This window comes from Chanodichthys erythropterus, chromosome 14 (assembly GCF_024489055.1).
Source record: "Chanodichthys erythropterus isolate Z2021 chromosome 14, ASM2448905v1, whole genome shotgun sequence".
In the NCBI taxonomy this organism is placed as follows: Eukaryota; Metazoa; Chordata; class Actinopteri; order Cypriniformes; family Xenocyprididae; genus Chanodichthys; species Chanodichthys erythropterus.
The window spans coordinates 2,320,265-2,334,466 of NC_090234.1; the positions used below are offsets into that span (position 1 = coordinate 2,320,265).

General features: G+C 41.1%; 1 protein-coding gene across 1 annotated transcript; it reads left to right on the forward strand.

The window, feature by feature from the left end:
• Positions 1–7,470: 7,470 nt before the first annotated feature.
• Positions 7,471–12,887, forward strand: LOC137036272 (macrophage mannose receptor 1-like). Its single transcript, XM_067410331.1, has 4 exons — positions 7,471–7,507; positions 7,588–7,941; positions 12,015–12,359; positions 12,523–12,887. Exons 1-4 carry the CDS (start codon positions 7,471–7,473, stop codon positions 12,885–12,887), a joined length of 1,101 nt encoding a protein of 366 aa, XP_067266432.1.
• Positions 12,888–14,202: the final 1,315 nt, after the last annotated feature.

The following is a 14,202-nucleotide window of genomic DNA, read 5'->3' on the forward strand; positions in this document are numbered from 1 at the left end:
CTTTACTTCAGAGTCTTTGACTTTTATGGTGACAGGGGCCGTCATTTGGATTAGCTGCGTTTGTCCCAAGAATCCTACTGTCTTGACATACTTGCCAGACTTGGGGAGATGAGAGGCATATTTTGGGCTTAGGCAAGAAAAAGTGGCCCCCGTATCAAGCATCATTGGCGTTATCTTGTCCTCTACTTTAACCTGCAGCATAGGTTCTTGGTCAGCATCAGAAGATATCATTGGAAGCTGACTTCTCCCCGTAGGATTCTCTGGGCATCCCTAATAACCTTGATTCGGGCCTCGCCATGGATTGACAGGGCCTGATATGGGGTTCTGAGGATTGTGTTGCCATGGTTGCTGCATTTGTCCTGTAGGTGGCATATTCAATGGCCATGGATTGGTTGGACAATCCTTCTTGTTATGTCCGAATTGGTTGCATCCCCAACACATTCCTGGAGGACCATTCTTCTGTTGAGTGTTGAACTGTCTCCCTCTTCCTCTTCCTCTTTGCTGTTGTTCAGCTGGGTTCCTGTTGTTCTGCTGTTCAGGTAAGTAGATCACAATTTGTGCATTTGGTTGTTGCACACCTCCTGCAGGTGCAGGCGTGTTCTGAGGGACTGGTGTTGGCACTGATGCTGGTGCTGCTGCCATTACTGGAGCCTGTGCTGGTGTCACAACTGAAGCTTGCATAGGTGGGCTTGACATGTTCACTGTAGCCATCACTGCAGTTTGGTCTTCACCACTCTTCAGGGTAGCTTGAACTTTTTTCTTTTTACTGGTCAGGTCTTCTAGCTGTAGTTGAGTCAATTTTCTTTGCAGTTCTCTTTCTTGGTTCTTCAGTTTTTGTTCATTCTTCCTATATTGTTCCACTGCATGGGCCACATGGTCACAGAACTCCTTTGTTGTCTTTGAGTTCAGGCCCACTACATCTTCCAATCTTGTTTTCACTGCTGAGGGCATGGCTTCCACTATGGCAGTTCTGAAAAGTGTTGTCATCACTATGTCTCCTTCTGGATCCTTTTCCAGTTCTTCTTTCCATCTTCTTAATTGTTTCTGGATATAGGAGGTAGGGTTCTCCATTTCTCCCAGCTGCTCTCCTTTCAGTAGCTTGGGATCCATTTGTGTCGGGTAGTGTTTCCTCAGTACTCTCCATATCATGGATCGGTACTGATCAAAGGTGGTGGCATCCTTCCTTGTTCCTCCTACTGCAGACTTCAAGCCTGCATCCTCAAGGAGCTCATTGGTCTTTGCTCCTCTCACACTCTTTGCCAGTAAGGCCTTGATGTCTCCGATGGCCAGTATCTTTCCCATTGTTTCTGCTTCCAACAGTCGAATCCATTTTCCAGCTCCTTCGTGTATGTCTGGTAGGCGAGCCACAAGTCCTTCCAAGTCTTGTCCCGCCCAGGGCACATATTGCGCCTGTTCCCCCTTAATCAGAATGGGAAGTTGCTTTTTCTTCTTTTGTAACATAGGTACTTGGTGCACAGAGGTTAGCAGGTCACCTGCGACTTCTGGGTCCAACATTGAGTTGTTTCCTCCTGGAGAGTATCTTCCTTGTGCTTGAAAGGGGTCTAGACCACCCCACTCTTCTACCAAGCTTCCTATTGGGTGTGGTGCTAGGATTGGCATGGAATCTGTGGGGGATATGAGTTGCCTCTCTCCCCTGTTTCTCCACATTGGATCTTCTGGAGGTATTCTCTCAAGTCGAAGAGTTCCTGAGACCCTTCTATATTCCTCCTGTGAGCTATTTCTTCTGTGTCTTCCTAAAGGGCTGGCTGAGCGTGCTCTTCTTCTTTGCCAATGTTCATCCTCATCTTCCTCAAGGTCCCTTCTCAGGTGTCGAGACCTTCTAGTCAGGCGTTTTTGTTGTCTTTCCAAACTTAGCTTCTCTGCAGTTTCCTGAAGCTTGTTTAATTCATGTTCCAATGGATCCACACTACCACTTCCTTCCTGTTCTCTTGTCATGGGTTCGTTGTTAACATCTCTTCCAGCTCTGTTTAGCTCTTGTATGGCTTCTCCCATATAGAAATAGGGGTTATCCAATAATGGATTTCTTTTTCCTCTTCCTTTTCGTTCTTCTTTTTGTCTTTTTTGTTTCACATAGGAGGAGTCCATCAGTGGGTTTCTTTGTTCTTCCCTTTGTTCTTGTTGTTGTTGTTGTTGTTTCCTTGTACTCACTGTTAGCCTTTTCTTCATTGGTGTAGGCTTATTAGTTTTTTCCTGTCCAGTGTTCTCTTGATGACTTACTTGCCCATTATCTTCTTGGTGGGCGTACTCCTCTTCTCTTTCTCTCATTTGTTGTTCTTCATCATCCTCTTCATCAGTTTCATCAACACTTAAGTTTCCATCCACCTGTAATGTACCTCTTACCATAGGCATTTGTTTCTTTACCTCATGATAGGGAGGTGCATAGGGAGGTGGGTGCTCCACCTTTTCTTCCATTTTCTTTTTCTGTTCTTCCATTTGTTTCTTCTTGTGATCTTTTATTGCTTGCTGTATGAAGAGATCTAAAACCTCCTGCTCTTTTTGTCCTTTTTGTTCTCTTTTCTTAGTTTTGTCATGTGGTTTATGGTTCTTTATTAATGCCTTCATTTCTCTACACATTGCTACATCAAATGTTCCCTCTGCCGGCCATTTTGTTTTTAGTTTTTTGGTCCTTTTTTCCCACTTTTTTGATAATTTCTTAATAATATCTCTACATATGGTGTATTGTGTTGTTATTCGTTCTACTGGTATGTCTGTTTCCGGTGACTTCGAAGCCATTGTGTCTTGGGACCAATCTTTTACCTCTTTAACCCCAGTTAAATTATTTTCCAATTTTATTTTAATTCTTCACCGGATCAGTCAGACAAGGACCACTATAAGTATCCGACCCCTGACCTTCACCGGACTTGCACTGGGTTGAGGACTTTAAAACAATAGTTTGATGGTCTTTCTTTTTCTCATGTATTTTAAAATTGCTCTTATTTGTACCTCAGTCAATGGCTTCGGAGTCACGTCTTCCAGATCCAGCCAACTGTAATTTTATGCGTTTCCAAATAATGTCTTCCCCCAAGCAGATCAATTCAAAACTCCAGAGCTCGTTCTCCTCAACTCTCCGCCCAATTGCTGTTATTCCTCCTGCCCAATATGAATAAGTGAGACATGAGGTTAAATTTGCATTAAATCCTCCTACTATTGTTATTGAAATTTGTAATTGTGCTTTGGGAAAGGTAATAAAATCCAATGGCTCAAACACTTCAATCAAACTTTCTCTCTCTCTAGTATTCAAAATCCTCCTCCCCTTCTTCCCCCTCTTTCGCTTCTGCTTCTCTGCTTGAGGGTCTGTCATCTTCCACAGTCACTGGCTGCTCCTCCACTTCCCTTTTGCCCCTCCTTATCTCCACCCACAAGTGATGTATGTGTTCTGGGCTGTTCCTCAGCACCACTGACACTGCCAGCTTTCCCAGCGTCCAATTAGTGGTTGTGACACTTTTAACTCCTTTTTTCCCTACTTTAAAAATCCTGTCACTTTCCCACTGTACTGGTCTTGTGCATGAATTTACAATGATGTAAATATTTTGCAATATAGTTGCTCCTCCTAAATCCTGAGGCCAACGATACCCAACATTTCTTTTCAGGTAGGGAATGAGAATTGGGTCTAATTCTATTTCTGCTGTTGTCAGCAATGCTTCTAGAAGTGTTGTTCTAGGATGGCAAAATTTAGCCAAGTATGGCCTTAGCTTTTCAAGTGTTATTTGTTTTTTAATTTCTCCACTCCAATCCACTAAAGGCCATTCTTTTTCAATCAATTTTGCATTGGTGACTTTTACTAAATCTCTCAGCAACTGTTCTTTTTTCTGTTTGGTAAGTTCCCTTCTCTGCCCGTTAATGTCTATATATTCAGTTTCAAGCCAAAAATGATTCCGTATCCCTTGGGACTCTTTTAATGCTTGCTTAAATCTGGTTTCTTCTCTATGTAGCCTCATACACTCCCTCATTCTATCTTTCTCATATTCTGAGACAAATAATTCAAACATGGATCCTGGCCAACTGTTGCTTCTTAGAAAGGAATCTCTCTGTTTCTGCTCCACTACACACTCACACACACACACACACCTCTCTCCCCTCCTCAAGCTCACGGACACTTCAATGCGCACTCACACACCCGGGATTTCACTCACACTTTATATACAGTATATTTACAATACATTCACTTTTTTTTTTTTTTTTTGATTTTTGTGACAGTGGGAAAACAATTCAGTCTTATTTATTTATTTTATTTATCAATGGCTGTGTTTCTCTATTTGGATCACAGCGTCTGCAGTCTGGAAAATGTCCAAATAATCTGCAACACAAAGTCTTTGGAATATTTTTTGTTCTCACATAAATTTTCTCACATTTTACATTTCCATTTTTATTTTGATTCTCATTATCCATTAATAAGCTTGTTCTCCCAATTCACAAAAACACCTTTAAATGCTTTCATCAATCCTAAGCATACTGTTTTCCTCAATGCAAATTATACAAAGCCAAAGAATTCTTCTATCCACCTTATTTCACTTTTTTCCTTACTTTACACTTTATACACTATTATACAACACAATTACAGGGCTGCCCACTCTTCACAAGGCTTTCCCTGACACACATCAAACAACAAGCGCACTTCTGCGCACACACATTCCTCTGTGCCTCCTTCAGGCAGACAGAGATGCACTTCTGCATAAAACACCTCTTTTGTAGCCAACTTCTGGCAAAACGCACTTCTGCGTGTTAAATACTTCTAAAACCAACTTCTGGCACAACGCACTTCTGCGTGTTAAATACTACTAGTCTACGCATGCGCTATCTTCAAAGACCTGGAAATTATTCCTCATTTTAATATTCACAATAAATCATTTCAATCTTGATTATTTTAATTTTCTTAATTCTTTCATTTATTATTTCTATTTAAATTTAGGTTCGTTTGGCTGAGGTCTTATAGTTACCACCCAGGCATCAGCTCACAAGGGGCCATACAAAACAAATATAAGCAAAAGTGCTTACCTCTTTGTTTGGCGCCTTTTTGTTTTGTAGGGCCTCCTGCAGCAGTCCCGCCGTGGGGGCCACCCCTGACCTCTCGCTGCTCCTGGCTGGCGCGCCAATTATGTTGTGGCCAGTCTGCAGTGTCCTAAGATGATTCTGTTTCCTTCTCAAAAAAGCTCTCAGAGTCAGAAGTTCCAGGTCTTCAAAAGATATTCTTTATTGCCAACCAACAAAGTGAGATGTCAGCTTCTCATCAGGCATCACATCCGATCTAAACAGCATTAATCAGCTCGTTTTATATGTTTTTCAAATCGTTACAGATCCAATGAGGAGTCCCTTAGTTATCTTTTTCTTTTAGCTCCACCCTGGCGTTTTGCCACTATTATCTATGAATACCCCTCAGCTTTGGTTTTAATGGTGGCGGATCGCCAGCCGCTATATTTTTAAAAAAACATGTTTTAATGGTTTCTTTGGTACTTTCCACAACTTGCTATTATAATTTGCATTGAATACACTTAGTAATTTGCATTGAATACACTTATATTTCATTTACGCTTGATGCTCTCTGTGCAGAAGACTCGGTGCTTTCCAGTGCTTTTCATACAAGCTATTCTCTACTGGTAATACGTTAATAATCAATGAATTTTCCCAACATTACCTGGGGAACACATGGCACCAGGATGCACTATGGGAAGAAGGCAAGTCGGCGGAGGCAGTGTTATGCTTTGGGCAATGTTCTGCTGGGAAACCTTGGGTCCTGCCATCCATGTGGATGTTACTTTGACACGTACCACCTACTTAAGAATTGTTGCAGACCATGTACACCCTTTCATGGAAACGGTATTCCCTGGTGGCTGTGGCCTCTTTCAGCAGGATAATGCTCCTGCCACAAAGCAAAAATGGTTCAGGAATCATTTGAGGAGCATAACAACGAGTTTGAAGAGTTGACTTGGTCTCTAAATTCCCCACATCTCAATCCAATCGAGCATCTGTGGGATGCGCTGAACAAACAAGTCCGATCCATGGAGGCTCCACCTCACAACTTACAGGACTTAAAGGATCTGCTGCTAACATCTTGGTGCAGATACCACAGCACACCTTCAGGAGTCTAGTGGAGTCCATGCCTCGATGGTTCAGGGCTGTTTTGGCAGCAAAAGGTGAACCAACTCAATATTAGGAAGGTAGTCATAATGTTATGCCTGATCGGTGTACATTGTCTGAAGAAGAACGTAAATTACATTCAAATCTGAGAAGGCCCATTGTAGTTTGTATCCCTGGATCATTGGTCGCTTAACGTTTTTATTATTAACAGTTGGCAAATGTTGCTGTATTGCCTCATCATGTTCCTCTCCTCTCATCTAACCTCAGATTCTTCAAGCTGTTGAGTAGGTGGGGCTAAAGCTCCACATGGGCTGTACACTCCTCTAGAAGCCTCTGATTGGTTAATTTATCACAGTGATAGAAAGATGAAGACAGAAAGATGTAGCAAGACTAAACAGAAAATGTCATGTCACTACTTTAAATTGTAGATGTCACTTATTACAACTTTGTAGTCATTATAATATTTTATAAATGCTATAAATGTGAAAGCTGAATTCACTGTTTGAACATCATCTACAAATGTTGTCATCTACATGTCAATCACTGAACACTGGCAGAAAAGTCAAAGAAATTAAAGAGAAAGTGGTTTAAGAGAGAAGGTAAAAAATAGCACTGAAATCAAATGAAAGAATCTTTTACTCTAATGACGTCACATCAGGAGGAAGCGATGGCACTGTGTACATAATGAAATTAAGATGTTCTCTGTGCTGCTGATTTCCATTATTAAAGAGCTGATATGTTGTTGCTATAGTCTTTTTTTTCCTTGCACATTTTGTTTGTTGGTAATTATATTTTCGTTATACAGCACTCATGACACAATAAAGAGATATTGTATTAATGCAGACACAGACTGCATCTTAATTATTGTGTTTTGGGGTGCAGAAACATGTTATCAGTCACTGACAGTAACAAAGCTGAAACAACATGGAAACAAATGATAAGTAAAAATAAAAATGCAAATGCTGAGGTGGATTTTTCCTGTGAAGCCGCTATGGAAATACAATATATGTACAAACTCTCTAGCACATTCAAATTAACACACTTCCAAAGAATTACAGCAACAATAAACAAAAAACAGAAAAGATGTGGACATCTTTGTTTTTTTTGGTTGTTGTTGTTTTTTTAAGAGTGAAATAAACAAATGATGTGATGTCCTGAATGAGAGAAGATATAATAATCACTTTGTTTAAAGACAGACAGAAACATCAGACTCAGGACAGAAACACACGACCTCTAAAGTAAGAGCAACTTCATTCTTTAACCATAATTAGACTTTGAGATGAGTCTTTTTGTTTGTCTTAATGATTGTCAATCGAGTTATGCTGCTAAATTAATATATTTTTCATACTTTTTTCTAAGATGTCTTCTTCAGAAATGGACCAAACTCTATATTTTATTCTTCTTCTCATTGGTGAGTGTTTGTTGTTTTATTTATGGTTTATAGTTTCATCAGGTTTGACTCTGTTATGAAAAAAATCCTCTCTTTCACAGCTCTCTGCTCCATATCTGAATGTGTTCAGCGTCAGTATCACTTTATAAATGTGATGAAGACCTGGACTGAAGCTCAGAGATACTGCAGAGAGGAATACACAGATCTGGCCACCGTTGACAACATGAACGACATGAACGAGCTGAAGAAGAGTGTGAATGATGGCGGTGTCTGGATTGGGCTGCAGAGGACGAGTGTTGATAAATGGCAGTGGTCTTCAGGTGATCCTGCGCTCTATCTGAACTGGGCTCCTGGACAACCTGAAGGCACAGATGAGTGTGCTATGATGAGAAATGGACAGTGGGATGATTATCCATGCAGTAACAGCCTGACTTTCATCTGCAATTCGTATAACAGTGAGTTCAGCTCCCTACAATGACAACAAACATGAATTTATAAAAAGACACTCGTATACTGTACAAAATTTTAATTCAATACTAAATGTTGTACTTTTTAATGTGGTCATATATATAGGAAAGACTGTGGATATTTGTCCACTTTCAACTTCTGTATATAAAATTTTATACTGTAAATTATGAATTATAAAATATCAAACCATTGTTTTGACCAACATAAATTGTAATGAATTAATGAAATGCATAAAATTTCAATGTAACAACATACAGCAACTTTCCCTGATATTTATAGACAAAATGCTTGTCCTGAATACAAAGATCATCATTCTTAGATGAACTTTGTGTGAACTCACATTGTCCATTACAATGTAAAAAGACTAGAAACAAGACAAACACTAACATTATAATTAATATTGCAACAATATTCAATTATATATATTAGTCTAAAATCCAACATTTTGAATGCATTTTTACTGACATATTTCTAAGAACTAGTTAATGATCATATGAAAATGCAGTTTAATATCTCAATCTTTTTGATGTTTCTATTATTCAGCTCTTTGTGTCTGAATCCAGTTTTCTAGAGAAATGTGTTAGGAAACTGAAATGGATGGGACGGGACAACGGGAGTTGAAGATCCATGTGCAGGCTTTATTAATAGGATGAGCGTAGTCGTACAGGCAGAGGGTCAAACACCAACAAACAGATACAGGAAGGCAAGCCAAAAGAGTAATCCAAACACAGGCAAAGGTCTAGGCAGGCAGCAAACGATCATAAACAAGGAAACAGTCCAGGGTCAAAACACAGGCTAGGCAATGCAAGGCAAGGCAAGGCAAGGCAAGGAACACAGAGACAAGGTCGGATACAAGGCTAAACAATAGAGATGAGCCGGATACTCGGCTGAAACGAGTATCCGGTACAGATAAAGCACTTCTGCCGAGTACGAGTATTATACGAGTAATACGAGTCAATATCTGTGCTCGGATTGAATGAAAATCATCATTGGGTAGCTGATTGTGTCAGCGTTCTGTGATAGGCTAGTCACAGCGCCCCTCCCCTACACACATAACGTTACAGATGTATTGTGTTGCTGTGTCTCGCTCTGCTCACTCACAGTCACACACAGAACAGCTCTCTGTCTCTCCCTCAGGCCGGGTTTACACTGCACGCGTGTGCGGCACGTTACGGCTGCGACGCAGCTACCGGAGCTGATACGCGGCCACTCTAGTCAATGCTCGTGTTTACACCAGCCGCGGCGCGGTGCGTTTGAGAAGCGTCACAGAAGCTTCAATATCAATATCAGTGTAAACGAGGGGTCGGTCACTCGGGTTCGCGGGTCTTTTCCGTTAACGTTTAGGGTTTCTTCAGCTTTTTACTTCGGGTTGTAACGTTAATAATACATACTTACTAACCAGTAGAGTTCTGGTAAACGTGGGTTCGTTCAGACGTGGTGCTTGCTTGGTAGAATGCGACTCGCATTGCGTCTCTGCCTGTCGGAGATTTTTTTTTCTTTTTTAAACCTTCAGCTGTCTCTAACCAGTAACCAGACACTGAGTGTCTGACACGTTTTTGCTGTTTTCATAAAAACATAAAGGTAGTAAGCTAGTGTTATAAATATTATAAATTAATTATAAAGCTACACACACACACACCTGGTGTGGAAATAAAAAAAAAAGAAAAGAAACAAAAAAAAAAAAAAAACCACACTGATCATAAAAAAATTAAAAGTTAAAAAAGAAAGTTATGTTGTTCATTACATTTTACTTCATAATTACACTGCATTGTTTTGTTTTCATTGTTGCAAAACTTGTTCTGTAATATAGTTCGTTTGCTATCGTGATCAAAACCATTGATCTGAAGCTCAATCCTGATGCTGTCATGTAAATAGTTTTCTAATCAGCAATAAATATAACAATTTCTGATCAACCCATATCAATTGCATGCTTAAAATAACATACCGGTTAAAGCCCCGCCCATTTCAAGACAAGCCCCGCCCACTTCCGGGTTAGGCCCCACCCACTCAGAGTACAGATACAGATACAGATAATTCATATGGTTAACAGATACAGATACAGATAATGCTGTACTCGCTCATCCCTACTAAACAATACTCAGCCCTGTGTGTGTTAGAGTGCAGCTTATAAAGTGTCACTGATGGGAAACAGGTGTGAGTGCATGATTGGTTCCTAAGTGGGGGATTGTGGGAAATGGAGTCCATATAACCAAGTAGATTAACACAGACCCAGGGCACGTGTAACAGAGTCCCCCCTCAAAAGGAGTGGCTTCCAGACACTCCTAAACAGTCCAGGAGGGAGGTGGAGGGGAGGCGGAACAGGGGGCGGAATGGAGGGCCAGGTCCATCGAGAGGAAGGCAGTCTGGTGACTGGGGCAGGGCACACGGCCAGGGCAAAGAAGGCTGGACAGACGGCCAGATAGACAGGCTTGAAGACCCCCAAGGCAGAGCAGACGACCACCAAAGCAGTTCAGATGGTTTTGAAGACCCCCACGGCGGAGAAGACTACCACCATTGCAGCTCAGATGGGCTTGAGGACCCCCATGGTAGAGCAGATGACCACAACAGCAGATCAGGTAGCACTGGAAACCAACATGGCTGAACAGGAGAAACTAAAACATGAAGCACAGAGAGGTTAACAATGGCCACTAGGGCCATGACAGTACGGGCAGGGAGCTCAGAAATGACCTCCGTGTTCGTGTCAAGCCAGACAGGAAACTCAGGGACGACCTCTGTGGTCGTATCCAAGCAGACAGGAAGTCCATAGCCCACGAGGCTGGGTTCTGGGACCGCGGCAAACTCTGGAGTGGATTCACGGACTTAGGCGGACTCTGGTCTGGACTCATAGGTTGAAGCAGGCTCAGGAGTGAACCCATGGGCTCGATCAGGCTCTGGAGCGTATTCATGGACTGGAATGGGCTCTGGAGCGGATTCAAGGAGTGGAGCGGGCTCTGGAGCAGATTCATGGACTGGAGCAGTCTCTGGAGCGTATTCATGGATTGGAATGGGTTCTGGAGCGGATTCATGGACTGGATTTGATGTGTGTGCAGCCCACACACACACCAAATGGCTGTGGCCATAATGGCCAACGCTGAAATCTCTGAGGGCTCAGGCGTGGCAGCCATCTCGGCTGAGGGCTCTGGAAGATCTGCTGAGACGTGGCGAGACTCTGGAATGGCCGCAAATACATGAATGGACTCTGATGCAGCCATCACGTAAACAGGCTCTGTGAGGGAATTACTGGGTTTGGAAGTGCAAAGTGTATCGGGGTCGCGATAATCAGAGTGGAAGGCCAAGAACTCTTCAATGGTACAAGCTCCGCTGCCACCGGAGCTTGTTGCAGTTGGCCTTCCCCCCCAAAATTTTTTGGGTTCTTAAAGTTCTCCCCTACAGTGAAAGATGAACCACGCAAAATTAGGGCATAGTCCATAAAGTCTCTTAGACTACAATTGAACTTTCCTTCAGGAAACCATGATTTTATGGGCTCATTTAGGCCAAAACGGAAAATGTCTTTCAATGTCAAATGGAACTTAAAACGATAACTCACAGAATTTGTGAACATATTCCTCAATGGATAAGTCTCCTTGGTCGACTGGATCCATGGTAGGACTGGAAACTCTCATAAAAGCCGCTGGATCTTGGTAGGTCTGAGTATTCTGTAACGGATGGGATGAGACAGCAGAGTTGGAGATCCACATTCAGGCTTTATTAATAGGATGAGCGTAGTCGTACAGGCACAGGGTCAAACACCAGCAAACAGATACAGGAAGGCAAGGCAAAAGAGTAATCCAAACACAGGTAAAGGTCTAGGCAGGCAGCAAACAATCATAAACAAGGAAAGGGTCAAAAACAAAGGCTAGGAAACAATGTGGGAAAAAAAGCTGTACTAAAATGATCACGGAAATTCACAAATGTTACTTAACGTTGCATGAGCAAAATCAGTCAACATGTGTTTCTGATGCTTCCACCGCGGGTCCTGTTTACATCCAAACTGTAAAGCTGTGTGAGAATAATGAACAAACTGATTCATGAATATTTTTCAATTTGTTGTTTTTTAAAGCGAACACAGGACTCGTCTTTGTCAATCAGATGAAGAACTGGAGAGACGCTCAGAGTTACTGCAGACAGAATCACATTGATCTGGTCAGTGTAAGGAACCAGAATGAGAATCAACAGCTGCAGAAGTTCATCAATGATAGTCACATATCTGGTGATGTCTGGATCGGTCTGTTCAGAGACCCATGGCAATGGTCAGATCAGAGTAACTCCTCATTCAGATACTGGAATACTGGTCAACCTAATAATTTGGGAGGTAATCAAAACTGTGTAATGCTCTATCCGAGCACACAGGAAAAATGGCATGACTACTATTGCAACTACCAATATCCTTTTGTGTGTCATGAAGGTGAGCAGATCCTCACAAACACACACAATCCATCCATCTCCTCCAGATATCTTAAAGTTCACACTACATGTCTGACATGACAAATTCCTCCACAGTGTTTGTTCTCCATGTTGTTTTTGATCAGTCTCTCTCTAGTTTTTCTTGTGGTTTGTTTTGTGTCCAGATAAACTGATTGTGATCAAAGAGAATCTGACGTGGCCTGAAGCTCTGAGATACTGCAGACAGAATCATGTGGATCTGGTCTCGGTTCATTCAGAAGAGATTCAGCGTCGTGTGATGAATGTGGTTAAACAGGCGTCTACTGAGGCGGTGTGGTTGGGTTTACACAACTGCTGCAGCCTGAACATGTGGATCTGGGTCAGTGGAGACATCGTGTACTATCAGAACTGGGCTCCATGGAACGGAACGACACTGGAAGACTGTCGCCTTGAGAAGAGAAAAGGAGCAGTTCAGTCTGGAGGAGATCAGCGCTGGATCAGCCTTCCTGAAACTCGCAAACTCAACTTCATCTGCAGAAATTATGAGTGAAAAAACGTGAATGTTGAGGTTAACTGTTTTCATTCTTCATTTTTTCTCCTATTTACTTGTATTTGTTTTAGTAAGTTCTTCTGCTAACTGCTAAATTTTAATCAAAGCAACTTGTACTGACATATCTCAAAATATGCCAGTCATCAATTTGAATCAAAATGAACACCAGTAATGTTTTTTTTTTTCTACACTGTAAAAAACAATAAGTAAAATTTACTTAATTTTTGTTTCGCAAGTTTTTGCACGCGTAAATTTCAAATATGGAATTAAGTAACTCTACTTAACTAAGATAAGTAAAATTAACAAAGATTCACAAATTCGCCTGCCCATTCAGTCTGAATGGTTAATGGTAAAACAAACTTGCTGTCCTCGAAGGAGGCTCAAACCCGAGGCTCCGCTCGAGCTCCGAGTTAAACCCCCCTATAACAGTACTGCATAGAGGGAGAATAAGAGAAATAGAGGAGAAGATGGGGAGGAGGAGGGATGCTGGAAGAATTGTTGCTGGATGATGCAGTGACTGCTGCTTATATACGCTCGTAATGATGATTGACAGGACTGAATGTTTAGGCTCCTCCCAAACCTACGTTTGGAACAACATAAGTTATTTTAACTTGTCCAGTAAAAGGTTGAGTAATTTCTACTTTGTTGAAGTTTCTTTTGCAATACATTTACTCAAACAATATAACACTGAATTAAACCATGCTTTTAAAGTGTATGCTTTACTTAGAAACATCTAAGTAAGTAGTACAATAGATATCTTCATATTAGAAGTAACGCGGCATCTGATCACAGAGACCTCGGTACTTGGTACTCAATAAACAATGACGGTAACATTCGATGGATCTTTTGAGTGTGGGATATTGAGTAGAAAATGATCTCCAAATATCACAAAATGGCAAGTTATTAAACACAACAACAAAATCAATAATAAAACAGTGTAAAAACAGCTGGAAAACAGCGAAAGATCCACCTCATTAATTATTCAATGCCCAGTGCATAATGGGAACACCAGTATCAAAAAAGTTGAGTTGTTTTACTTAATTTTATAATGTTGATATTTACGCTTTAATTTCTACAAGCTTAAAATGAGTAATAATATAGAATTTACTTAGTTTTTTTTTATTCTTGCCTGAACTAACTTTTCCATGTAAAAATTACTTTTGTTTTTTCTGTAGTATTTACTTCACCATAAAATCTTTTTTTTACAGAGTAATGTTTATAAAAGCTACTTAAATTCCCTAATTGAACTAAGGTCTAATCCTGGCTTAGGCCAAGCCCTGTCTGTGAAACCAGGCCTTGAGATGTTAAGTGTGTT

What these genes read in the sequence shown, in the direction of transcription:
- LOC137036272 (XM_067410331.1), top strand. Translation starts at nt 7,471, where the DNA reads ATGGACCAAACTCTATATTTTATTCTTCTTCTCATTG. An exon ending in TTTTATTCTTCTTCTCATTG is followed by an intron (nt 7,508 to 7,587) that starts GTGAGTGTTTGT and finishes TCTCTTTCACAG; the next exon opens with CTCTCTGCTCCATATCTGAA. An exon ending in CATCTGCAATTCGTATAACA is followed by an intron (nt 7,942 to 12,014) that starts GTGAGTTCAGCT and finishes TGTTTTTTAAAG; the next exon opens with CGAACACAGGACTCGTCTTT.